Source organism: Rhinopithecus roxellana, chromosome 5, assembly GCF_007565055.1.
Source record: "Rhinopithecus roxellana isolate Shanxi Qingling chromosome 5, ASM756505v1, whole genome shotgun sequence".
Taxonomy (NCBI): Eukaryota; Metazoa; Chordata; class Mammalia; order Primates; family Cercopithecidae; genus Rhinopithecus; species Rhinopithecus roxellana.
This window is the reverse complement of record NC_044553.1, coordinates 20,198,801-20,225,451: the sequence shown is the minus strand read 5'-3', so window position 1 is coordinate 20,225,451 and position 26,651 is coordinate 20,198,801. Positions and strand designations below refer to the sequence as shown.

Sequence of the window (26,651 nt, the reverse complement as noted above, 5' to 3'; positions counted from 1 at the left end):
GTGCTGGGATTACAGGCGAAAGCCACCGTGCCCAGCCTTGATAGTGTATGTTTTATTAACCTCATCATCTGGTCCTTGTTTGGGGAATTTTTTTTGGGGGGGTGAGGGTGTACCTGTTTTTTATACAGTAATTATGTCCAGATAAAATGGGCTGAGTGCTATGAAGATGGGCCTCCCCCAGGTTGGCCACCCTCCCAGTCGTTCCCTGGGCACAGAGGTCCTTGCCTCATGCCCACTTTCAAACCTACCTGCCCCTCATGGGTATGGATGGGGCCCAACCCAAGGGACTCTCCCTTAGGTGGAAACTATTTTTGAGTCCTGGCTGGGAATATACTTCCATTTCTTTTCCTCCTCCTTTCTCTCCAGATTTTCTATTAAGACCTACTCCATATTTTGGCTTAAACTTTTACAAACAGACCCAGAACCTTACACAATCAGCTGGGACCTTGCAGGACTGGTGGGGCCTGGGGATGGGGTGCCCCTCAACCATCAACCCTAGAACCAGGGCCTGGGGGTCTCAGGGTCCAGCTCCACCACATCGCCAGCCCCATGCCCCGCTGCCTCCCGCCATCATTTACTTGTGGCTGATGATCTTCCCAGATTCTGGTGACCCTCCGCTTAGCCTCTCTGTAATCTACAGGCAGCTCCAGAGTCCGCAGCTGCACCACTGTGTCATTCCCCAGGCCCAGGTTGGAGAGCTCCTGTGGAAAGCGGCAGGTGGACTTGCCTCAGTTAATGGTGGGGGGGCACCAGGAGTCCCTGAAAACCCAATCCTTGAGGTCTGTTTCCGGGGTCTTCTGTGGCCTGGACTTTGCCCTCAAGGAGCTCACGAAGTGGCAAGGGGCCAAGAAGAGAGTCACAGTTCCCACCCAAGAGGCAAATGCACACAGCAGCACCTATCTAGGAGGGAACAAAAGAGAGGCACGTCTGACAGCCGTGTTTGCCAAGGGGATGCAGGTGACGTCTGTGGACAGGCGGGAGTGAGCCAGATGGAGACACTGGAGAAGAGCATGCCAGGCGGAGGAAGCTGCAAGGGCTGAAGACATCATCAGAACCTGAGGCCTGGCCGGGCACAGTGGCTCACGCCTGTAATCCCAGCACTTTGGGAGGCCAAGGCAGGCAGATCATGAGGTCAAGAGATCGAGACCATCTTGGCCAACATGGTGAAACCCCATCTCTACTAAAAATGCAAAAATTAGCTGGGCTTGGTGGCGCGTGCCTGTAGTCCCAGCTACTCAGGAGGGTGAGGCAGGAGAATCGCTTGAACCCAGGAGGCAGAGGTTGCAGTGAACTGATATGGTGCCACTGCACTCCAGCCTGGTGACAGAGTGAGACTCCATCTCAAAAAAAAAAAAAAAAAAAAAAAAGAACCCGAGGCTTTTGGGGAACTTGGCGTGACCTGGTGCTCCTGGCAAGGCTGAAGGCTTCTTCCGTGTGTCTTGCATGCCTCAGGACAGGACATTTTGCACCCCTGGACTCTTAACAGCATCCCCAGATATTTTGACAAGGAACCCACCACCTCCACCCACCTCCAGTGCCAGGGAGTACTGCACACCAGGGAAGGCTGGGAACAGACACTGGGGCAGTCTGTGGAAGCCAGACTGAGAGCTTAGCTCAGCGTGAACTTTATTCTTAGGGCAATTGGGAGCCATGGAAAGGTTGTACTCGAGGAGCTAATGAGCCAGAGCTGCTTCCTAAGGGGATAGAGGAGGAGGCAGAGCTGGGCTGGGGATATCATGCCGGTGATTGGGGTCCTGCCAAGTTTGAAGTGCCCCAGGAGGCTGGCCTCTTGGCTGTTGTGTGTCTAGAGCTCACAGACGGGCTTCTGGGAGGACACTGCCATGTCTGGGCAGCAAAACCTATAGGTTTAGGTGAGACACAGAGAGAGAGACAGAGAGAGAGAGATTCAGAGAGAGATGGAATGGGGAGGAGGTGAAGGGCTGTGGAGCCCCAGAGTCAAGCAGCACCCTCCTGCCCAAACAGCCAGCAGTTTGCAAGGAAGAAAAGAAGCAGCGCAAGAGCTTAGAGCTGTGCGTTTCGCTCTTGGTAAAAGTCACATCAGGAACATAACACCATCTCCAAAAGGCCCAGCCCTTTCCCAGCACCAGGAGCTATGCTTATCATCAAGACGGTTTTCAATTTACGCCTCTGTTTTTCCTGACTACTTTCCTGGCATTTCAGGGCACTTGGGAGAATGCTTTCTCTGACAGATAATGGCCAAGCCAGGCTGTCTGGCCTGTCCCAAGATCCCAGATAGGAGGTTCCAGGCCCCTGCCTAGGCCTCAGAGGAGTCAGGTCTACCTGGATGCTGCAGAGGCAGGTGGGGACAACATGCCCAGATGAGGCTCTCCCTGAGCTGCCTCATCCAGGAGTGGGGTGGCCAATTTCTGGCATCTCGGGTCTGTCCTTGATCAGCTCAGCCTCCCTGCGGGGCTCTGCTCCACCCTCCAGACACCTGCTCAGTTTCCTCCCCAGCTCAAGCTTTGTTCTCTTCCAAAAATCAATGCCAAGACCAGCATCCCCACTGGGGCCCTGAGTGGGAGATCACTGGCCTGACTGTGATGGTGGGAGGCAAGAAGGAGGGCCGGGTAAGCACAGGGCGGTGGGCTGTGGGGCCCAGGAGGAAGGGGCTGCAATTCCAAGTGGACCTCCCCAGGCCCAGACAGACCAAAGGGGCTCCAGGCAACCCTGCATTCTAGGTCTTGTGCCGCCATCCATCTTGGGCCTCCTGTCCTGAGGGTACCTGTGAGGCTGGTCATGGAGAGGGCACAGTTCAAGGAGTGGGGGCAGGAAGCCATCATGTTGGGGTCCCCTTCAGCTCTGCCAGAGGATCGCTTGAACCCAAGAGGCAGAAGTTGCAGTGAGCCAAGATCCCGCTGTTGCCCTCCAGCCTGGGCGACAGGGCAAGGCTCCATCTCAAAAAAAAAACAAAACAAAACAAAAAAGAAAAAGAAAAAAGAAAAAACAAGAAAGAAAAGAAAAGAAAGTGATATTTATTAGAATCTGATGAGCCTGGGGCCGGTCGGAAGTAGAGAGAACACTCTGCACAAGCAGACTGCAGGCTGCTGGCTGCAGCCACCCTTTCTGCCAAGAAGGGCTGGTTGTTTTAGCAAAGGGCATGTCGGTTCCATGCAGACCTAGGAGAGCCAAGGGTTTGTGTTTTCTGAACTGGCACACTTTCTCGGCTAGAATTTCAGAGTGTTTTGTGCTAACGCAGGGAGGACAGAGCCGGTGTAACCACTGTCCGCAGAGTGAAATCCAGGGCATTGCTGAAGCTGCAGGAATGAGCCGGCTCAGCAGGGTGCTGTGTGCCCAGCCCACAGTCCCTCGAAAAGGCGTGAACCTCCCCACCTACAAAGGTCCCGAGGAAGCAGAGAGCCCTGCCTTTGGCCTCTTTCTCTCACTTCTTCTGAATTCCACGTCTCCCAAAATCCAGTTGCCAGGAACACATGGCAGTTTAACAAAGGGAACTGAAGGAAGGAAAAAGACACCAGTTGCTCTCTGAATTTGTTCAAATCCATTGAGGCTGTGGCACCAGCTGGTGTTGAAAAACAGTTGCTGTTTTTCCAAGATCTGAGTCTTCTCTTATCAAATATGAGTTCGGAGCTAGCACCAGAATGCATGAATGCATTCATTTATTGAATTGTTCCAGAAAACTCCCTGAGAGCCTGAAATGCAACCTCAGCTCATGGATACATGATGGAGGCTCATGATCTTGGCAACGTGTGAACTAGAGGCGGGCAGGGCTGGGCTGCAGAAGCTGAGGGTGAGGACTCAGGGTTACAGAGAAGGAGACCAAGCCCCCCGCTTCTCCTCACTGCTGTGGGAGTTTGGGCAACTCATTGTAATTTTCTGAGCCTCAGTTTCCCTATCTGTGCATCACAGTAATAACAGGACTTTGACAAAGGTAAGCGAGGCCATGCAGGTGAAGGGCTGCATGAAGGGAAGGCTCTGTGACCAGGGCTTGGAGGATCAGTAGAAGTCTTCCAGCAAAATAACTTTTGTTGTTGTTGTTGTTGTTGAGATAAAGTCTTGCTCTATCACCCAGGCTGAAGTACAGTGGCACCATCTCGGCTCACTGCAGCCTCTGCCTCCCAGGTTCAAGTGATTCTCATGCCTCAGCCTCCTGAGTAGCTGGGATTACAGGTGCCCACCACCACACCCAGCTAAGTTTTGTATTTTTAGTAGAGATGGGGTTTCACCATGTTGGCTAGGCTGGTCTCGAACTCTTGACCTCAAGTGATCCTCCAGCCTTGGCCTCCCAAAGTGCTGGGATTATAGGCGTGAGCCACCGTACCCGGCCCCAGCAAAATAACTATCCACAGAGCAAGAACAGTGAGGCTTGAAAGTATGTGGGAAGACCTTCCTTCCTTTTTTTCCTTCTTTTTATCCTTTCTTCCCCTTTCTTTCTCTGCCCTTCCACCTTTTCTTCTTTTTTTTTTTTTTTGAGACTGAGTCTCGCTCTGTCGCCCATGCTGGAGTGCAGTGGCCGGACCTCAGTTCACTGCAAGCTCCGCCTCCCGGGTTCACACCATTCTCCTGCCTCAGCCTCCTGAGTAGCTGGGACTACAGGCGCCCGCCACCCCGCCCGGCTAGTTTTTTGTATTTTTTTAGTAGAGACGGGGTTTCACCGTGTTAGCCAGGATGGTCTCGATCTCCTGACCTCGTGATCCGCCCGTCTCGGCCTCCCAAAGTGCTGGGACTACAGACTTGAGCCACCGCGCCCGGCCCACCTTTTCTTCTTTACTTCCTTCTTTCTTTTCATGTTATCTTCTACCCATCAGTCATGGGGCATGGATGAGGCACCTACTGCTTGCAGTCTCTGTGCTAAGCTCTGGCTGAGGGTTTCGGGGTATGTGTTGTGGAAGGGAGGTCAGGGTGACAATGGAAGAGGGAGAGATGTGTTCCTCTTCACCTGATGGGTTGGAAGGGACCTGGGATTTGGGAGCCATCCCATGTAGCTGAGACCCAGGCCTGGCCTCCAACACCATCCAGGCTGGAAGCTCCATGTGAAGACAGAAGCTACTGCCAGAGCCAGAGGCTTGCCAGGCACAGGAAGAGGAGCATGAGAGATGAGAGGAGGCCAGGCAGAGCAGGGAGGGGAGAAGGAGCAGGACAGCTGTCAAGGAAGCAGCAGGCAGCCATTAAAAACGACGTATAAAGCATAGATTGACATGAGAAAGCCCTGGAGAAGGAAAAAGTTTAAAAATCAGGGTCTCAGACTGTTGCCTGCAGCCATGGATGGAAATGGAGCAAGACTGAAATGGTCATCCCTTGAGGGAAGAACTGGGGCTGATTCCTATCTTTCTATACTCTTTATAAGATTTTTATAATTCATATTTTATAATGAATATACATTTATATATAATGTATATTCATTATATATTATATTGTATATTATATATTTATATATTATATTATATATAATATATAATGAATATACATTTATATATAATGTATATAATATACATTATAAAAATCTTATGATTTTTATAATGAATGTATATGTACCATATCTCTGGTTTTAAAAAGAAGGGTTTCAAAATAGTCCAGTAATCCTACTAGCTGTCTCTGGAGGACCCTTACTGTGTGCAGGCACCATGCCAAGCACCTCGCCACGACCCTCTTGATGAGGCACTGATGATGTCCCCATTCTACAGAGGAGGAGACTGAGGTCTAGGGAGGGTATGTTTATTTATTCATTATTGATTTTGGAGACAAGGTCTGGCTCTGTTGCCTGGGCTGCAGTGCAACAGTGTGATCATAGCTCACTGCAACCTCAAATTCCTGGGCTCAGGTGATCCTCCCAGCTCAGCCTCCCAAGTAGCTGGGACTACAGGTGTGCATCACCATACCCAGCAAATTTTTTTTTTTTTTTTTAGTGATGGGGTCTCGCTTTGTTGCCCAGGCTGGTCTCGAACTACTGGATTCAAGCGATCCTCCTGCCTTGGCTTCCCAAAGTGCTGGAATTACGGGCATGAGCCACCACACCTGGCTGAGGGTACATATAAAAGAACAGAGGAGTTCCAGGAAGCAGCCACACAGGAGATGCTACCACAACAGTGGGGGTCCACCATTTAGGCCTGATCACAGCCCTCACAAGTGGGGAAATCCTGGAATGCCAGTTAAAGATCACTCTCTTCCTTCACGATGCCAAGTTCCATCTTCCAGATGTGACGCTTACCCTAACCCACTCCCAGTATCCTTTAGGTCGTTCTTCCAAACTGCTGGGTTGGTCTTCCCTGAAAAATCCAGGAAGGAAAAACAGCAATGTCATAATTCCCAATCCTCTATCTGGAGTGGTTGTCTCCAAATATTTTTGATCACTTGTCCCTATTAATAAAAATATTCTAGTGTGCATAAGCGTGCGTGCATGCACGCACATTGCCATTAGCTCATGTCTTGATGTCTCAAGGCACAATACACACTTCAAGTGAGCCTCTGGTTAATAAGTGGATGTCAATCTATATTTTAAGTGGTTTTCTTAGTTCCTTCCTTTTTGGCCAACTTCTCAGCTTGTCAGTTTTTCTATTGAAATGGGCTGACAAAGAGCTCCTGTGAGTGGTAGGAGAAGTGCCACTCAGCTGTTTCCTCATGGTTTGCCCAGATTTGTATTACGGTCTTCTTCTTCTTCTTTTTTTTTTAGGTCATTTTTGTGAGGATTCTTTGGTCATCATTTGAGGATTAGTTTAATTAAAACAGGATAATATAACCCTGAAACCCATTAACTGGGCTGAAACACTTTGTAATAAATTAGAAGTGAATCAAAGAGGGAGGACCTCTCTATCACCACAGCATCCCTTGCCCCACCAGTGCAAGGCTCCTCCTCCCAGGAAGCCATGCTGTCCGGGGAGGTAAGGACACACAAGGCAAGGCATAGTGTCAATGTCAGTCCAGCTATGACATACTGACGAACGTTAATTTCTTATGTTTTATAGACTAAAACTATAGAAATTCACACCATGAGGATGCCCACTATCAAAAACTGGAAAAGAACAACTGTTGGTGAGGATGTGGAGAAATCGGAGGCCTTGCACACTGTTGGTAGAAATGTAAAACGGTGCCGCCATTGTGGAAAACAATATGGTGATTCCTCAAAAAATTAAACCCAGAACCACGTTATGATCCAGCAATTCCATTTCTGGGTATATGCCCAAAAGAATTGAAATCAGGATCTCAAAGAGATATTTGCACACCATGTTCACTTCAGCATTATTCACAATAGCCAGGAGGTGGAAACAATCCAAGTGTCTATCAACAGATAAATTGATAAAATGTGGTAAATACATGCAATGAAACATTATTCAGTTTTAAAAAAGAAGAAACCAGCAGGGCGCGGTGGCTCTCGCCTGTAATCCCAGCACTTTGGGAAGCCAAGGCAGGTGGATCACTTGAGATCAGGAGTTCGAGACCAGCCTGGCCAACATGGCGAAACCCCATCTCTACTAAAAATACAAAAATTAGCTGGGCATAGTGGCACGTGCCTGTAATCCCAGCTATTTGGGAGGCTGAGGGAGGAGAATCGCTTGAACCCAGGAAGCAGAGGTTGCAGTGAGCCAAGATTGTGCCACTGCACTCCAGCCTGGGCAACAGTGTGAGACTCCATCTCAAAAAAATAAATAAATAATAAAAAAGAAGGAAATCCTGTCACGTGCTACAATGTGGATGAACTTTGAGGATATTATGCTAAATGGAATAAGCCAATCACAAAAATACAAATACTGTATGGTTCCACTTACATAAAGTACCTAAAATAGTCAAATTCACAGAAACAGAATAGTAGTTACCACAGACTGCAAAGAGGAGGAAATGGGGAGGCCTTATTCAATGGGTACAGTTTTTATTTTGCAAGATAAAAAGTTCTGGAGATCTGTTGCATAACAATCTGAATATACTTAGCTCTACTGAACTATATACTTTAAAGTGGTTAGGTCATAAATTTTATGTTGTGCGTTTTTAAATCACAATTTAAAAAACATAGAAATGGAAATCCTAATACTGTATTTTTTCCTATACCCCAATGGATCACCTTGAAAACCCCACTTTGGAAATGACTGAGGATCCTCAAAGAGGTGATGATGTAGGAAGTGTTGTAAAAGGCCTGAAGGATGAAGGGTAGAAGGATCTGCAGGAAAAGGCTGTGCAAGAAAGGGCTGGCCTATGACTCACTTTAGGCAACAGAATTCAGCCAGCTTGGGGCCTAAGTGTAAGAAGTCCTGGCAGCTTCTGCATTTCGCTACCCAGCTGTGGAGACCTCAAGGAGAGATCACAGGGCAAGGGACAGGCCCTGCTGTCCTCACACCTGAGTCAAGCCCCCATGACTCCACCTTCTGCCTTCATCTCACTGCAACCACATGAAAGCCCCAAGAAAGATAAGCAGAAGAACTTCCCTGCTGAGCCCCGTGGACCTACAGAGCCAGGAGAGAGAATGGTGGGGTTTTTTGATACTGCTAAGTTTCAGATTGGCTTAATTTGCAGCCATCGACAGCTGACACAGAGCATTATAATAAATATTGTGAGGAAATGCACTATACTCAGAGTTATTTTTAGATGGTGAATTACAATCTGATTTTTAAAATGTTTCTTTTTGGTGTTTAGAGGTTTTTTGTAATTGGAAAAAAGAACAACACATGTTGTTAAAAGTAAGACGCATGTTTTTGCTTCCTCAGAAATATAAACTTTTTAAAACAATGATATTCCTTCAACAAATATTAATTTTGCCTCTACCATGTGCTAGGCCCATGCTAGATACTAAAGACAAAGTGGTGACTAGGACAGAGGAGAGGGAGGAAGGGGCAGATACAGAGAACGTTGCCATGGGATAGGAAAGGTGCCCAAGTTCAGTGGCAAACATGGGAAAAAATAAAGATTTATGGAGAGCGACATCAACAAGATGACAGAAGAGAAGATCCGCTGGCACCACTCCTTCCAGAAAAATACCATTAGAAACTATTTAAAGACAAGAATGCCACCTAAATAAACCCGAACAAAAAGGAGAAACAGAGAAACCCTCTGGTCCCACAGAGTCAAGACAAGCTTCAACCAGTAAGAGAACTGGTCATTTCAGACTGTGGTATCCCTCCCCTAAGCCAGCATAGTATCACTCACAGAGCATTCCCCTAGACCTGTGGTTGCTGAGGGGAGAGGAGGGAATTGGAGGTGAACATTCAATCTTCCCACCAGTCTGGGAATCTTCATGAGAAGCCTACTCCAGTCCCATTCCATGGGAACCACTGAGAGTGCCAGGAGGACTGAACCACTTGGGGTGCATTGGGAACAAAGAGTGGGGCACTGATCACAGAAACTGGCATGTCAATCTTGGTGGCTATGCAGCACTCAAATCATCAAGGACATCACATTAAATAGCCTGGCTGGTACCACAGCATCGCAAAGACAATAATTGGTGGGAAGGTCTGAATCTTTAGTTAGATTTTTCCATAAAGCCCAGATGCTCATGTGGAGGCTTCCCCTGACCTTGAAACAACCTAAAGGCTGGAATGAAGTTCCTGTGCCTGCTTGTCTTCCCCAGACTGGGAAACAATGGCTGGGCAGTGGTTAAGTTCCGGTGTTCACTGTATGTCTTCCTCAGCCTGGGAAACAATGACAGAGCAACAAGTTCTACTGCAGTATTTTAGTTCCGCTACTCATTATAAGTCCTCCCTAGAAAGGGAAGAAACAACAGGTCAGTGTTTAAGTTCTGATATTAACAAGAATAGATCTAACATCAAAGAACACATGAAAAAATGTAAGAAGTGGCTGTCTTTTCAAGTTCACAGATATTGATGTGAAGACACAAGGAATGTAAAAATTCAGGGAAATATGACACCACCAAAAGAAACCAACAAAGCCCTAGCAATAGACCTCCCCAAATTGAGTATTTGTGAAGCGTCTGACGGAGAGTTCAGAATAATTCTCTTAAAGAAGTTCTGGGAATCACAAAAAAAACTAGGAATAAAAAGCTAAATAAAATTTGGAAAACAATCCAGGAACAAAATGAGAAATCTGACAAATAAATAGAAACAATTTTTTAATCCTAGAAACAAATAATGTAATAAGTTGAACTAAAAAACTTATCAGAAAGTTTCAACAGTACACTTGGTCAACCAGAAAAAAAGAAATAGAGTGCTTGAAAACAGATCATATGAAGTTACCCAATCCGTGAAGAAAGAAAAAAAACAAGAATAAAAAAGAGCAAAGAAGGCCAATGAGAATTATGAGACACCATCAAGAGAACTAATCTCCGCATAATTGGAATTCCTGAAGGAGACAAGAGAGAAAAGGCCTAGAAAGAATACTTAAAAAAAATAATGGCTGAAAATTTCCCAAATCTGGAGAAAAACAACAGCATCCAGGTCCAGGAAGCTCAGCGATCACCAATCAAATTCAACTAAAAGAATAATTTCCCCAGGCACATCATAATACAACTAGCAAAAAATACAAAGAAAGAATACTCAAAGCAGCAAGAGAAAAGAAAGGTATCATGTTTAATAGGGCCATATCGGCCGGGCACCAGTGGCTCACGCCTGTAATCGTGAGCACTTTGGGAGGCCGAGACGAGTGGATCACGAAGTCAGGAGATCAAGACCATCCTGGCTAACACGGTGAAACCCCGTCTCTACTAAAAATACAAAAAAAAAAATTAGCCAGGGGTGGTGGCAGGCGCCTGCAGTCCCAGCTATTCGGGAGGCTGAGGCAGGAGAATGGCGTGAACCCGGGAGGCGGAGCTTGCAGTGAGCTGAGATAGTGTGACTGCACTCCAGCCTGGGCGACAGAGCGAGACTCCGTCTCAAAAAAAAAAAAAAAAAAAAAAAAAAATAGGGTCATAATATGACTTTCAGAAGATTTCCCACCAGAAACTCTGTAGTTCAGAAGAGAGTGGTATTTTATATTCAAAGTGTGAAGGGGCCAGGCATGGTGGCTCATGCTTGTAATTCCAGCATTTTGGGAGGCTGAGGCAGGTGGATCACTTGAGGCCAGGAGTTTGAGACCAGCCTGGCCAACATGGTGAAACCCTATTTCTACTAAAAATACAAAAATTAGCCAGGCATGGTGCCACATGCCTGTAAACCCAGCTGCTTAGGAGGCTGAGGCAGGAGAATCACTTGAACCCAGGAGGTGGAGGTTGCAGTGAGCAGAAATAGCACCACTGCACCCCAGCCTGGATGACAGAGCGAGACTCTGTTTCAAAAAAAAAAAAAAAGAGAAAAAGAAAAGAAAAAAAAAACCCAAAATGTGACGGAAAAAAAACCCACCGACAACAATACTGTACCCAGCAAAGCTATCCTTCAAACATAAAGGAGAAATAAAGACTTCCTGAGGAAGTTGAGGAAATCAACGCCAGACCTGCCTTACAAATCTAAAAAGCTGAGGAAATCAACGCCAGACCTGCCTTACAAATCTAAAGAGAGTTCTTAACTTGAAAGAAAAAGATACTAACATGTAACAAGAAAACTTCTGAAGGTGTTAAACTCACTGGCACAAGCAAGAAAACAAATTCACAATACTCTAATACTGTAACTGTGTTAAGTAAATCATGTATGTCTTAAGTATGAGACTAAATGACAAAACTATAAAAAACAATAATTACTACAATTGGTTAAGAGATGGGCAACATAAAAAGATAAAACTGAAACACTAAAAAGTCAAAATGTGGGTGAAGGGTGGTGTTAAATTGTAGAGTTTGTTTTTGATACTTTTCTTTGTAATCAATGTTCAGTCGTTATCATTTAAAAATAACTTATAACTATCAAATTTTTTGTAAGCCTCATGGTAATCACAAAAGAAAAACCTATTAGAGATACATTAAAAATAAATAGCATGGGCTAGCCATGGTGGTTCACACCTGTAATCCCAGCACTTTGGGAGGCCGAGGCAGGTGGATCACTAGAGGTCAGGAGTTCGACACCAGCCTGACTAACATAGTGAACCCCTAGCTCTACTAAATTACAAATACAAATACAAAAATTAGCTGGATGTGGTGGCAAATGCCTGTAATCCCAGCTACTTGGGATACTAAGAACCATTTGAACCTGGGAGGCGGAGGTTGCAGTGAACTGAGATCGTGCCACACACCATTGCACTCCAGCCTGGGCAACAAGAGCAAAACTCCGTCTCAAAAATAAATAAATAAATAAACAGCATGGAATAAAAACATTCTACTAGAGAAAAGCACTTAACCACAAATAAAGATAGTAAGAGAGGAAAAAAGGAAGAAGAGCTCTACAAAGCAACCAGAAAATCAGTATGAAAATGGCAGTAGTAAATATGCCTATCAATAATAACCCGGAGTGTAATGGATTAACTTATCCAATTAAAAGGTGCAGTGTAGCTGAATGGATTTTGAAAAAAATAAAACAAGATCCAACTATATGTTGTATACAAGAGATTACTTTACCTAAAAAGATATGCACAGACTAAAAGTGAAGGGATGACAAAAGATATTCCATGCAAACAGAAATCAAAAAACAGCAGGAGTAGCTATGCTTATATCAGATAAAATGGACTTTAAGTCAAGAACAGTGAAAAAAAGGACAGAGAAGAACATCATATAATGATAGAGGGATCAATAAAGCAAGAGGATACAGCTATCATAAATGTATATGTACCTGACACCAGAGCACCTGAATATATAAAACAAATATTAATAGACCTAAAGGGAGAGATTAACTGCAACCAATAATGGCAGGAAACTTTGATACTCCACTTTCAGCAATGGACAAATCATCCAGACAGAAAATCAGCAAAGAAACATTTCAGTTAAACTGCACTCTAGACCAAATGGAAGGAACAGATGTTTACAGAACACTCCATCCAACAGCTGCAGAATACACGTTTTTCTCAACAGCACATGGATCATTCTCCAGAATAGTCCATATGTTAGGTCGCAAAACAAGTAACAAATTTTGAAAAATTAAAATTATACCAAGTATCTTTTCTGACCACAGTGGACTAAAACTAGAGATCAGTAACAGAAGGAATGTTGGAAACTGCACAAATTCATGGAAATTAAACAGCATACTCCTGGACAATAAATGAGCCAATGAAGAAATTAAAAAGAGAATTTAAAAATTTCTTGAGACAAATGGCAATGAAAACACAATATATCAAAACCTATGGGATACAGCAAAAATGATTCTAAGAGGGAAGATTATAGCAATAAGTGCTTTCATCAAAAAGATAGAAAGACTTCAAATAAACAGCCTAATGATGCACCTAAAGGAACTGGCACTAACAAACCAAACCACACATTAGTAGAAGGAAAGGAATAATAAAGATCAGAGCAGAAATAAATAAAAACTGAAACAAACAAGCAACACAAAAGATTGCTGATATGAATAGGTGGTTTTTAGAACAGATAAAACAGAATCAACAAGCCTTTAGCTAGACTAAGAAAAAAGAGAGAAGACCCAAATACATAAAATTTGATACGAAAAAGGAGACATTAAAATTGATACCCCAAAAATACAAAGGATCATCAGACATACAATGAACAACTGTAAACCAACAAACTGGAAAATACAGAAGAAATAGGCTGGACACAGTGCCTCATGGCTGTAATCCCACCACTGTGGTAGGCCAAGGTGAGCAGATCACTTGAACCCAGGAGTTCAAGACCAGGACAACATGGCACAACCCCGTCTGTACTAAAAAATACAAAAATTAGCTAGGCTTGCTGGTGCACATCTGTAATCCCAGCTACTCAAGAGGCTGAGGTAGGAGGATTGCTTGAGCCCAGAAGGTTGAGACTGCAGTAAACCAAGATCATGGCACTGCACTCCAGCCTGGGTGACAGAGCAAGACCCTGTCTCAAAAAAAGAGAAGAAGAAAAAAAAAGACACAGATAGATTTCTGGACATATACAATCTACCAAGATTGAACCATGAAGAAATAAAAAACCTAAACAGACCAATAATGAGTAACAGATTGAATCAGCAATAAAAAGTCTCCCAACAAAGAAAAGTCTAGAACCTGATGGCTTCACTGCTGAATTCTACCAAGCACTGAATGAACTGATACCAATTCTACTCAACTATTCTAAAAAGTTAATGAGGGGCCGGGCACAGTGGCTCACGCCTGTAATCCCAGCACTTTGGGAGGCAGAGGCAGGTGGATCATGAGGTCAGGCATTTGAGAGTAGCCTGGCCAACAAAGCAAAACTCCATCTCTACTAAAAATGCAAAAAAATTAGCTGGGTATGGTGGCCAGCACCTGTAATCCCAGCTACTTGAGAGGCTGAGGCAGAAGAATCGCTTGAACCTGGGAGGCGGAGGTTGCAGTGAGGCGAGATCATGCCACAGCACTCCAGCCTGGGCAACAATGCGAGACACCATCTCAAAATAATAATAATAATAATAATAATAATAATAATAATAATAATAATTAATGAGGAAGGAATATTTACAAACTCATTCTGTGAGACTAGCATTATCCTGAAACCAAAACCAGACAAGGACACAGCAAAAAGGAAAACTACAGGCCAATGTCCCTGCAAAAATCTTTAACAAATTACTAGCAAAATGAATTCAGCAGCACATCAAAAAGATCATTCACTGGCTGGGCGCAGTGGTTCACATCTGTAATCCCAGCACCTTGTGAGGCCGAGGCGGGCAGATCATATGAAGTCAGGAGTTCGAGACCAGCCTGACCAAAATGGAGAAACGCCATCTCTACTAAAAATACAAAATTAGCCGGGCGTGGTGGCACATGCCTATAATCCCAGCTACTTGGGAGGCTGAGGCAGGAAAATCACTTGAACCCGGGACGTGGAGGTTTTGGTGAGCCAAGATTGTGCCATTGCACTCCAACCCGGGCAACAAGAGTGAAACTACGTCTCAAAAAAAAAATATCATTCACCATGATCAAGTGGGATTTTTCTGAGGGATTGCAAGAATGCTTCGACATATGTAAATCAATAAACCTGATACATCACATTAACAGAATCAGGAACAAAAACCAGAGGATCATTTTGACAGATACTAAAAAAGCATTCAATAAAATTCAACATCACTTCATAATAAAAACTCTCAACAAACTGAGTATTGAAATAGCACACCTCAGGCCGGGCACGGTGGCTCAAGCCTGTAATCCCAGCACTTTGGGAGGCCGAGACAGGTGGATCAGGAGATCAGGAGATCGAGACCATCCTGGCTAACATGGTGAAACTCCGTCTCTACTAAAAAATACAGGCTGGGCGCGGTGGCTCAAGCCTGTATTCCCAGCACTTTGGGAGGCCGAGACGGGTGGATCGCGAGATCAGGAGATCGAGACCAACCTAGCTAACACGGCGAAACCCCGTCTCTACTAAAAAATACAAAAAAAAAACTAGCCGGGCGAGTTGGCGGGCGCCTGTAGTCCCAGCTACTTGGGAGGCTGAGGCAGGAGAATGGCGTAAACCCGGGAGGCGGAGCTTGCAGTGAGCTGAGATCCGGCCACTGCGCTCCAGCCTGGGCCACAGAGCGAGACTCCATCTCAAAAAAAAGAAAAAAGAAATGGCACACCTCAAAACAATACAGGCCATATATGACATATCCACAGCTAGCATCATACTAAGCAGGTAAAACTCTTGCCTGTAAGATCTGGAACAAGACAAGGTTATGGCCATTTTCACCACTTTTATTCAGCATAGTACTGGCAGTCCTAGCCAGAGCAATTAGGCAATAGAAGGAAATACAAGACATGCAAATTGAAAAGGAAGAAGTCATAGTATCCTTGTCTACAGATGACATGGTGCTATATTTAGAAAAACCTAAAGACTCCACCAAAAAAATTGTTAGAATTGATAAATTCAGGCCGGGCCTGGTGGCTCATGCCTGTAATCCCAACACTGGGAGGCCAAGGGGGGTGGATCACCTAAAGTTGAAAGTTCAAGACCAGCCTGGCTAACATGTTGAAACCCCATGTCTACTAAAAATATAAAAATTAGCTGGTGTGGTGGTGCACGTCTGTAGTCCCAGCTACTCGGGAGGCTGAGGCAGGAGAATTGCTTGAACCGTGGGAGGCGGAGGGTGCAGTGAGCCAAGATCACACACTTCACTCCAACCTGGGCAACAAGAAAAAAACTCTGTCTCAAAAAAAAAAAAAAAAAAAAAAAAAAACTAAAAAGAGATGGACCATATTATCCAGAAATCTGACTGCTGGGTATATATCAAAATAAAGGAAATCAGTGTATCAAAAAGATATCTGCATTCCCATGTCTTTTGTAGCATTATTCATAATAGCCAGGATATGGAATCAACCTAAGTGCCCATGAATGAATGAATGGATAAAGAAAATATGGTATACATACACAATGGAATATCGTTCAGCCATGAAAAGAATGGAATCCTGTCATTTGTAGCAACATGGATGGAACTGGAGGTCATCATGTTAAGTGAAATAAGCTGGGCACAGACAGACAAACATTACACATTTTCACTTATATATGAAAGCTAAAAAAGTTGATCTCATGGAGGTAGAGAGTAGAATGATGGTTACCAGAAGGTGGGAAGGGATGAGGGGGAGGAAAGTATGAAAAGAGGTTTGTTATTGGACACAAAAATGCAGTCAGACAGAAGGAATAAGTTCCAGTGTTCAATAGCATAGTAGGGTGGCAAGAGTTAACATTTATTTATTGTACACTCAAAATAGCTAAAAGAGATTTAGAATGTCCTCAGCACAAAGAAGTAAGTGTTTGAGGTGATGGATATCTTAATTACCCTGATTTAATCATTACATATTGTATGTATATGTCAAAATATCACTTGTACCCCATAAATATGTATAATTGGCTGGGCATGGTGGCTCACACCATGATTATAGCACTTTGGGAGGCTGAGACGGGCGGACTACTTGATGTCAGGAGTTTGAGACCAGCCTGGCCAACATGGTGAAACTCCATCTCTACTAAAAATACAAAAATTAGCCAGGCGTGGTGGTGCATGCCTGTAATCCTAGCTACTTGGGAGGCCGAGGCAGGAGAATCGCTTGAACCCAGGAGGCGGAGGTTGCAGTGAACCAAGATCATGCCACTGCACTCCAGCCTGGGTGACAATATGTACAATTATTATGTATTAAGAAAAAACTGAAAAGAAAAGATGCATGGTGAAATAAGCCAGATTAAAAAAAAAGACAAATGTTGTATGATTTCATTTATATGAAATATCTAGAATAGTCAAATTCTTAGAGAAAGAACATAATAGTGATTACCAGACATTGGGGGAAGGAAGGCATGGAGGGTTATTGTTAATGAACACAGAGTGTTAGTGTGGGACGATGGAAAGTTCTAGACACTATAGTAATGATAGTTGTACAACAATGTGAATGTACTTAATGCCACTTACTTGTACACTTAAAAAGGGTTAAAATGGTAAATTTAATGTTATACATAAATGTTATATATATTTTACGACAATTTTAAGAAAACTATGGCTTTCACCATCACCCTCCCCCACCAACATTTTTTAACTTGACTAAAACGTTTGCTCTGAAGGAAGACTAAATTCATAGTAAATCATTTAGCTTAGGCTAACATCCTTCAGGGATAATAACTAAGTCGGGATTTTAACTAAGCTTACTCTTTTCCATATCTGAAAGCCTTCTAGAGTTCTATGGAATCACAATCTAAAAGTCATTTTCCACGTCACAACAATAAAATCTGAAGCCTAACAGTATTTAAGCTGCTGGTTTGCTGAAAATGTCTCAAGACTTGAGGTGTCTTGAAGAGAAGTCATTATGGATGGCAATTATTCCCATATAAATGCTGTATTGCAAACCCAGAACAATGAAAACATAGATGTTTTCCTAGGAACAGAAGAGGCAAGGAGGGGCAGTGGCCACTCCAGAATTTTCTGGTGGCTGAGGCCTGAGGATAGTAAGCTGGTTGGAGGAGGGCATGGTCTTGGTAAGGGAAGCTCATGAGTACATTATATTCACTTGCTGCATCCCAGAGACATTAGTAAAGATATGAAAATTTTAGTAAAGATAATAAATTTTTACAGATTATTATTTTATTTCACTGAATTATCACAGCAACCTTTTAAGTTAATAAGAGGAAAAACAGGGAGGTCCCAGTCAACTTGGGCCTCATGCTCCTCACCTGTATAATGGGTACAACAATACTGTATCCACCAGAAGGATTATTAGGACCCCAGAGAGGTCAAGTAAAATGGCAAAAAAAAAAAAAAAAAAAAAAAAAAAAAAGGTGTGTAGTGACTTTGATGAGAGTAGTTTGAGTATGGAACCAGGCCTGGAGGCCAGGCCATGGTAAATAAATTTAAAAGTTAATAGGAATGGTCTCTTTCTCTCCTTTTATTTATTTTTTCTTGATCAGTCTAAATGAAGGTTTATCAACTTTATTAATTTTCTCAAAATACTAACTTTTGGGTTTTGGTTTCTTTGATTTCTATTATCTTTCTACTACTTCATTGATTTCTGCTTTCATCTTTACTATTACCTTTCTTCTGCTTAGTTTGAGTTTAATTTGTTCTTTCTTTAGTTTCTGAAGATAGAAATCAAAGTCACTGATTTGAGAACTTTCTTCTTCTATAATATTTTTAGTGCTATAAATTTCCCTCTAAGTTCTGCTTTAGCAGCATGCCACAAAATTTGATATGTTATAATTTTCATTCATTTCAAAATGCTTTCTAATTTCCTTTTTATGTCTCCTTTCATCCCTGGCTTATTTACAAGTATCTTGTTTGGTTTCCAAAATTTAGGAAATTTCCAGATGTCTTTCTGTTATTGATTTCTAATTAAAATCCATCATGGCCAGAGAACATACTTTATGTGACCTGAATCCTTTTGAATTTATTCAGACTTGTTTTATGGCCCAGGGTGTAGTCTGTCTTGGCAAAAGTTCCATATGCATATATGAGAGTGTGTTCCATGTTGGGTGGATTGTTCTGTAAATGTCAATGAAGTCTGGTAGGTTGGTAGTGTTGTTCAAGTCTGCTGTATCCTTTTTGGTCTATGTGTTCTCATTATTGAGAGGGGTACTGAAATCATTGACTATTAACTGGGAATTTATCTAGTCTCCTTGCAGTTCTATTAGCTTTTGCTGCATGTATTTTAGAAGCACTGTTATTAGGAGCATGAATGCTTACATCTGTTATGTCTTCTTTATTTATTGACCAAGGTTCATTGAATGCTTAATACCTAATTGCTACATGACTTTCTGACTCCACATTGCGAGCTCTAGAACACAGCTACCAAGGGAGGTAAAAATCAGGAATAGTCTTACAAGTGGGCAAAAAATAGGGTGAGCCCAGTAGGCTGTTGGCTGAGGGCTGCTGCCCAAAATGCATCTTGTGCCTCCCCAACCATTTCCCCATCTTTAGGAGACCCAGTGCCTGAAATTTCACCGTCAGAGATCTTTTCCGTTCATTAGTCCCTGTCTAGATAGTTTTGCAAATGCCTGCAAGAGAGGAAACACAGCAGCACACATGCTTCCCTGCTGAGAGAGAAGGTGCTGCATGTGAGCACTGGGGCCCAGAGTGGAACCCAAAACTGGGAGAGTCGGGGGCACCCCTGAGAGGCGCAACTTCCCAAGGTTGGTCTGGGGTGTGGAGTAATCATCTGTGATTACAGATGTCAGTGTAGAGTCCAGGGACCTGATTAATGGCATCTCAAACTGGCTCACAGCCAGCAGGCCCAGGCGGGCCTACTGGATTTTGGAATCCCAGGTTTGGCATCTGTAATGTAGTGCTGACATTTTTCAAGATTTGTATAGCGGAAGTGGATGTGAGGATGGAGATGAGAAAAGGTTTGCCCAGTAGACTTCCCTTTTTTATGTTTCTTCCCCCAAAAAATGTTTAGAATGGAAAAGAACTAAGATTTGTCTTTTGAATTACAGTCCCAATTAGACATTCTTCTGCCCTAAGTAACCTGCCTGATTTCCAGGGCCCCACTTACTTGTGTCTTTTTCTCTGGCATTAGGCTGTGTGTGTTGCAGGGTATATATATGTATATATATGTATGTGTATATATATGTATATATGTGTATATATATGTATATATATGTATATATGTATATATATGTATATATGTGTATATATATGTATATATATGTATATATGTATATATATGTATATATGTGTATATATATGTATATATATGTGTATATATATGTTTGTTTGTTTGTTTGTTTTTGAGGCAGAGTCTTGCTGTGTCACCAGGCTGGAGTGCAGTGGCACGATCTCGGCTCACTGCAACCTCCACCTCCTGGGTTCAAGCGATTCTCCTGCCTCAGCCTCCAAAGTAGCTCAGACTACAGGCATGTGCCACCACGCCCAGCTAATTTTTGTATTTTTAGTAGAGATAGGATTTTACCATGTTGGCCAGGATGGTCTCAATCTCTTGACCTCGTGATCTGCCCACATTGGCCTCCCAAATTGCTGGGATTACAGGTGTGAGCCACCACGACTGGCTGCAGGATATATTTTTTATTGCATATATGGCAGTACAAATATAGCCCTAATGCCTTCAAGATTCTGGTCTGGATTCTGTGAAACAAGATAAACATGTTAGAATGTTTCCCATGCTGATACAGTGCATAACCCAGGAAGGACATGATGGATTTCATCAAATCTAAGTCCCAGAGACGGAACACCAAGCATTATTTTAGGAAGCAGCAAGATAGTAAAAGTACTGCTCAACTATGACAAAGTGTAAGGTGCAGTTGACTGTGAGATTCATCTGATTTCAGGATGCCAAAATTAAAACAAAAACAAAAAACAGAAAACACCTGGCTCTTTGCATCAATAAAATACGACAGGCGATGAGAACAAGAACAGGAGGACATGCACATAGCAACACAGCACAGACTTCTATATAAAAGTAGTGTGGTTATTTAATAAGTGCCCAACAATTTGCAATTGCAGAAACATGGAACCAGCCCAAATTCCTATCAATCAATGAGTGGATAAAGAAACTGTGGTATATAGATAGGATGGAATACTACTCAGCCATAAAAAGAAATGTATTAATGGCATTTGCAGCAACCTGGATGGGATTGGAGACTGTTCTTCTTCTTCCTTTTTTTTTTCTTTTTTCTTTTTCTTTTTTTTTTGGAGACAGAATCTCACTCTGTCGCCCTGCCTGGAGTGCAGTAGTATAATCTCGGCTCACTGCAACCTCTGCCTCCGCCTCCCAGGTTGAAGCAATTCCTCTGCCTCAGCCTCCTGAGTAGCTGGGACTATAGGTGAACGCCACCACACCCAGCTAAATTTTGTATTTTTAATAGAGATGGGGTTTTACCATACTGGCCAGACTGGTCTCGAACTCCTGACCTCGTGATCTGCCTGCCTCGGAGACTATTATTCTAAGTGAAGTAACTCAGGAATGGAAAACCAAACACCGTATGTGGTGTTTGTGGGCTCCACTCACAAATGGGAGCTAAGCTATGAGGACGCAAAGGCATAAGAATGATACAATGGACATTGGGGACTTGAGGAGAAAGGGTGGGAAGCGGGTGAGGGATGAAAGACTACATACAAATTGGGTTCAGTGTATACTATTTGGGTGATGCTGCACCAAAATCTCACAAATCACCACTAAAGAACTTACTCATGTAACCAAATATACCCCATACCCCAAAAACTTATGAAAATAAAGAATAAATAAATAAATAAATAAATAAATAAATAAATGAAAAGTGTCCAACTTAGTCTAACTTTCAATACAGCTAAACACACAGCCGTAAAAACAAAGCATGGACTCATGCCATTTCCCTTGGAGCAGAGAAACCTGAATGATCAGGGAGGCATTGTCCCAAGATAGTAAAGGGAGGAGGGAGGAGGAAAAGGTTTCAGGAGGAGATAGACTTTCCAAAGGAAACAAGCCATAGGCCAAAATATGAGAAATAAATATTCATGAGTCCATCCTGATCTAAAGAAATGACTACATAAATAAGTAAACAAATAACTAAGTGGGTCCAGGAGGAGGAGTCAGCTCTCTCACGCACATGCACTCCCAATAACTGATGTAACTCCTCTGCCCTGAAGCGGAGAGGAACTCCCCACTCAGGTGTGGGCTGCATAGAGTTACTTCCTTCCAAAGAGTACAGGATAGAAGTGGGGACAAAAAGTAACTGTATGTAACTATATGGCGGCCGGGCACGGTAGCTCACACCTGTAATCCCAGTACTTTTGGAGGCTGAGGTGGGCGGATCACCTGAGGTCAGGAGTTTGAGACCAGCGTGGCCAACAGAGTGAAACCCCGTTGCTACTAAAAATAAAAAAATTAGCCAGGCATGGTGGCATGTGCCTATAGTCCCAGCTGTTCAGGAGGCTGAGACAGGAGAATCACTTGAACCTGCGGGACAGAGTTTGCACTGAGCCAAGATCACCCCCATTCACTCCAGCCTGGGCGACAGAGAGAGACTCTGTCTGAAAAAAAAAAAAAAAAAAGAGTAACTGTATGGTAGAGAGGCTCGACAAACCCTCCCTCCACCAAGTAAGGTCAAGGTCATCATGGACAGTGCTAAGTCGTGTTGATACTGTGTGCCCTTGATCCGACAGGATGAGAATGACACTTTACCTCTGTCTTCCTCCCATTAACCTCAGTCTGATCATGAGAAAGGCAGCAGAAAAATCCCAGTTGAGAAACAAACTATAAATTCCTGGCCAGATTCTTCAAAACCATCAAGGTCATCAAAAACTAGGAAAGTCTGAGAAATAGCCACAGCCAAGACAAGCCTACTCGAAGACTTATGAAAGTGGTGCTCTGGGTGAGATTCTGGGACAGAAAAGAGGCATTAGGGAAAACTGAGGGAACCCGAATAAACTATGGACTTTATGTAATGGTAATATATTCATACTGGTTCTGTCTTGTGACAAATACACCATACTAACGTACAAGGTAAATAATGCGAAGAATTGAGGAATATGTATTCTGTGCTTTCTTCACAACTTTTCTGTACATATAAATGTATTTTTAAATAAAAATTTCTCTAAAAAAATAAACAGGAAACAAGCTGGAGAGGCTGCTCTGTTTAGCACCCTGGAAAAGGGTGAGGACTCTAGACTTGCTGGGGGGCCATGTAGGAAGTAGGGGGACCCACAGTAACACCTGGGGAAAATGTGGCGGTCATTCTGAAAGACCTATCATCTTGGTCTGGTTTTTCTGGCTTGTCTTCCTGTCAATGTGGGAATGGATATGGGGTTTAGCTAGAACTAAACATATGACTCACTTGTCTGTGAATTGCAAACTTTTCTCCAAATAAGCAGAATAAATCTGTCTCCTTGAGTGTTTACTAAGAGCATGGTGTTTGTGGGGAGGACTGTGAAGCCACAGCAGACTCTGTCCATGCACGTGGACCGTGGGGTCTCCTCCACCAAGGTGTGGGTTCCATCTGCACTCGCCTCGATCCTTAGGAGCTCCCTGGAGTGCTGCCCCTTATGCAGGCGGCTGGGGCTATAAGAGCAAGCCTTCTGCCCAGGGCACAGGCTCTTTGCCATGGGCTCACACAGTCCCCATATTCTTGTGGATTCTTGTGTCATTTCAAAGTGAGAATGCAAGGACAGTCCTGTTTCATGCTGTTCCAAGGCCAGCATGAACTGTTCATCACTACTTGGTTACTTCTCTTCCCAGACAAGGTGGGCTCACAATACAGTCACCAGACTGAAAAAAAGGAGGTGTAAGACATCATGGGAAAGCGCATTTGGGTTATCCAACCATGCAGGCCAATGTTCAGACAACTCATTGAAGTGGCTGCCCAGGACATGGTTGGCGCTGAGCTGGTGGCTATCATAGGTGAGATCTCTGTAAACTAGAGACACGTCTGAGGTCTCCCTTCCTCCTCACTCTGGTTATTTTTATCTGACGCTTTCTCTGTCTCTCTCTCTCTCTGTTTTTTGAGACAGAGTCTTGCTGTGTCACCCAGGCTGGAGTGCAGTGGCATGATCTTGGCTCACTGCAACCTCCGCCTCCCAGATTTTAGCAATTCTCGTCCCTTAGCCTCCTGAGTAGCTGGGTTTATAGGCACCCACCACCATGCCCAGCTGATTTTTGTGTTTTTAGTAGAGACAGGGTCTCACCAGGTTTCACCTAGGTTGGAAAAATATTTTGTCCTGGGATTTGGTGGGAAGAATAAAGGTTCTCTTGGAAAAAAAATAAAGAAGAATCAAGAGGAACAATTCTCTTTTACTTGGAAAGGTTTGCAGTTACTTGCCTATCTCCGAACAGGACTCAGCTTTCATCCTAAAGCGCCGTTCAGCTTGGAAATTCTTTGACTGTTCTGATTCACTGCCTTTTATTCTTTATTATTATTATTATTATTATTATTATTATTATTATTATTGTTGTTGTTGTTGTTTAAAGCAACATGTAAGAAAGGCACCAGGCCACCTCATCTTTGGGGCAAAGATAAATTATTCTGCATATCAAGTTTATCAAACATGAGAAGAGCCCTGACCTCTTGGCTCCCTAGGCTGTGAGTATTTTAAGTGTGGTTATGTAACATCTTGGCCCAACTGACCTGGGGTGTGTTTTCAAAAACCCTTGTTTTATTTGCTGACTCTCCAGGCTGAGGCACTTAAGAGAAGAGCTAAGCATGTAATTTCTTTTGAATGAATATGAGGTGGTAGTGGCTCCAAAATCAGAGTATCCAGAAACCAGGGGATAATGATGTAACCACTGCATAGGTCACTATGTAAAACTTGAGACTAGGAAGGGAAGCGTGCCCGTCATAGTCTGGCTCAATGTTAAATATTTTGGCACATACTGTTGGTAAACAGCATTAAGTCGCTTTTCTGGGAGTTTGTAGGAACCGCCTCTTTTCCTTGTGAACTTTTAGCATTTACAATAATCTTTCTGTATTTTTCTTCTTTTCAAAACATCCTTTTCCCATTTATAAGCAACCACAATAAAAATGCATTTTAGTTATTATTTGTTTTTTTTTTTTTTTGGAGACGGAGTCTCGCTCTGTCGCCCAGGCTGGAGTGCAGTGGCTGGATCTCAGCTCACTGCAAGCTCCGCCTCCCGGGTTTACGCCATTCTCCTGCCTCAGCCTCCCCAGTAGCTGGGACTACAGGCGCCCGCCGCCTCGCCCGGCTAGTTTTTTGTATTTTTTTTTTTAGTAGAGATGGGGTTTCACCATGTTAGCCAGGATGGTCTTGATCTCCTGACCTCGTGATCCGCCCGCCTCGGCCTCCCAAAGTGCTGGGATTACAGGCTTGAGCCACCGCGCCCGGCTAGTTATTGTTTGTTAATAGCTTACCTCTCTTAGAGGCAAAATGCTGCTGGTATAGAATTGAATACTTTTTTCCTTACTATCTATGATTCCATGAGTTCCCATTTATAATGCCTGGCAGTGGAGTAAGTAGTCTTTTCTTTTTTTTTTTTTTTTGAGATGGAGTCTCACTCTGCCGCCCAGGCTGGAGTGCATTGGCGCAGCTTACTGCAAGATCTGCCTCCCAGGTTCACGCCATTCTCTTGCCTCAGCCTCCTGAGTAGCTGGGACTATAGGTGCCCGCCACCACGCCTGGCTAATTTTTTTGTATTTTTTAGTAGAGACAGGGTTTCACCGTGTTAGCCAGGATGGTCTCAATCTCCTGACCTCATGATCCACCCGCATGGCCCCCCAAAGTGCTGGGATTACAGGTGTGAGCCACCGTGCTCGGCCTGGAGTAAGTACTCTTTAAACATTGCTTGGTAATCTTCATGATACTGATAAAGTTGACTTTTGCTGGGAGAATGCAGGAGGATAGAAAAGAAAAATATTCATTCATGTAACCAGTGAACACATAGCCGGGCCCTCGGTGGAGATGGGGATATGTTACACAGGTCCCTAGAGACAGTGAGATGCTTGTATTGACACAAGATGCTACGTGCCCTTTTGTTCATTATTCAGCCCATCTAAGTCTATTTCTGTATCTGTGTAATGGGTCAAATGAACGTACATGAACTTTACCTTAATACAGCCACTTAAATGATTATACCTACTATGGACACTGTTCGCCATATGCCGGCACTTTCAGTGGGTACTACCAATGAGGTCCCAAACCAGAATCCCGGTGGAGTCTACAGACATGTTGGTGGAGGACCTGGAGTGACCCAAGATAGCCCAGAAAGAGAGACAGTGGTCCTGCAGATTGATAGTGAAGAGAGCTTCTAAAGAGGTTGCAATGGACTCTGCCCAGACGAAAATAACACCAAGAAGGGGAAAATGAAAGCTAGAGACTGATAGCAAGGATGGCGGAAAAGGCAAATTCGACTGGCAGAGGGTACCGGAACCCTGGACGTGGGCCTGCCAGCCTAGGAAACTGCTGCTTCCAGATGCCATTTCTGGTAGTGCTCCTTGCGCATCATCCGCTGTTACTGGGGCTTCTGTTCTGGTCACCACACACATGGCCCTGTGGTGAGCAAGAAGATTGAGCAGCCTGTAGTGCAGTCTATGTCTAAGGCACTGGAAGCAGAACTTGAAGAGAGGCAAATATGAACTCATGGCAGAGGAACAACCGTGAAGAGATGGATGTAGGGCTGAGGCATTTGAGTGAATACCCTCACTTTGCTCGCCTCAGGTCCTCGGGTCCTTCTATCTCTTGAGTTTTACTAAGTTTTAAACCCACTGGCTGGGTGCAGTGGCTCACGCCTGTAATCCTAGCACTTTGGGAGGCCAAGGCAGGCGGATCACCTGAGGTTAGGGGTTCGGGACCAGCCTGGCCAACATGGTGAAA

The 26,651-nt window shown here is 43.8% G+C and overlaps 1 protein-coding gene across 1 annotated transcript in view; it reads right to left on the bottom strand.

Moving 5' to 3' along the window:
• PGPEP1L (pyroglutamyl-peptidase I like) overlaps window positions 1–26,651 on the bottom strand; it is a 50,306-nt gene that overhangs the window by 2,574 nt on the left and 21,081 nt on the right. The window contains 1 exon segment of the mRNA XM_030931132.1: window positions 579–701. Coding sequence (XP_030786992.1) covers window positions 579–701 — 123 coding nt within the window.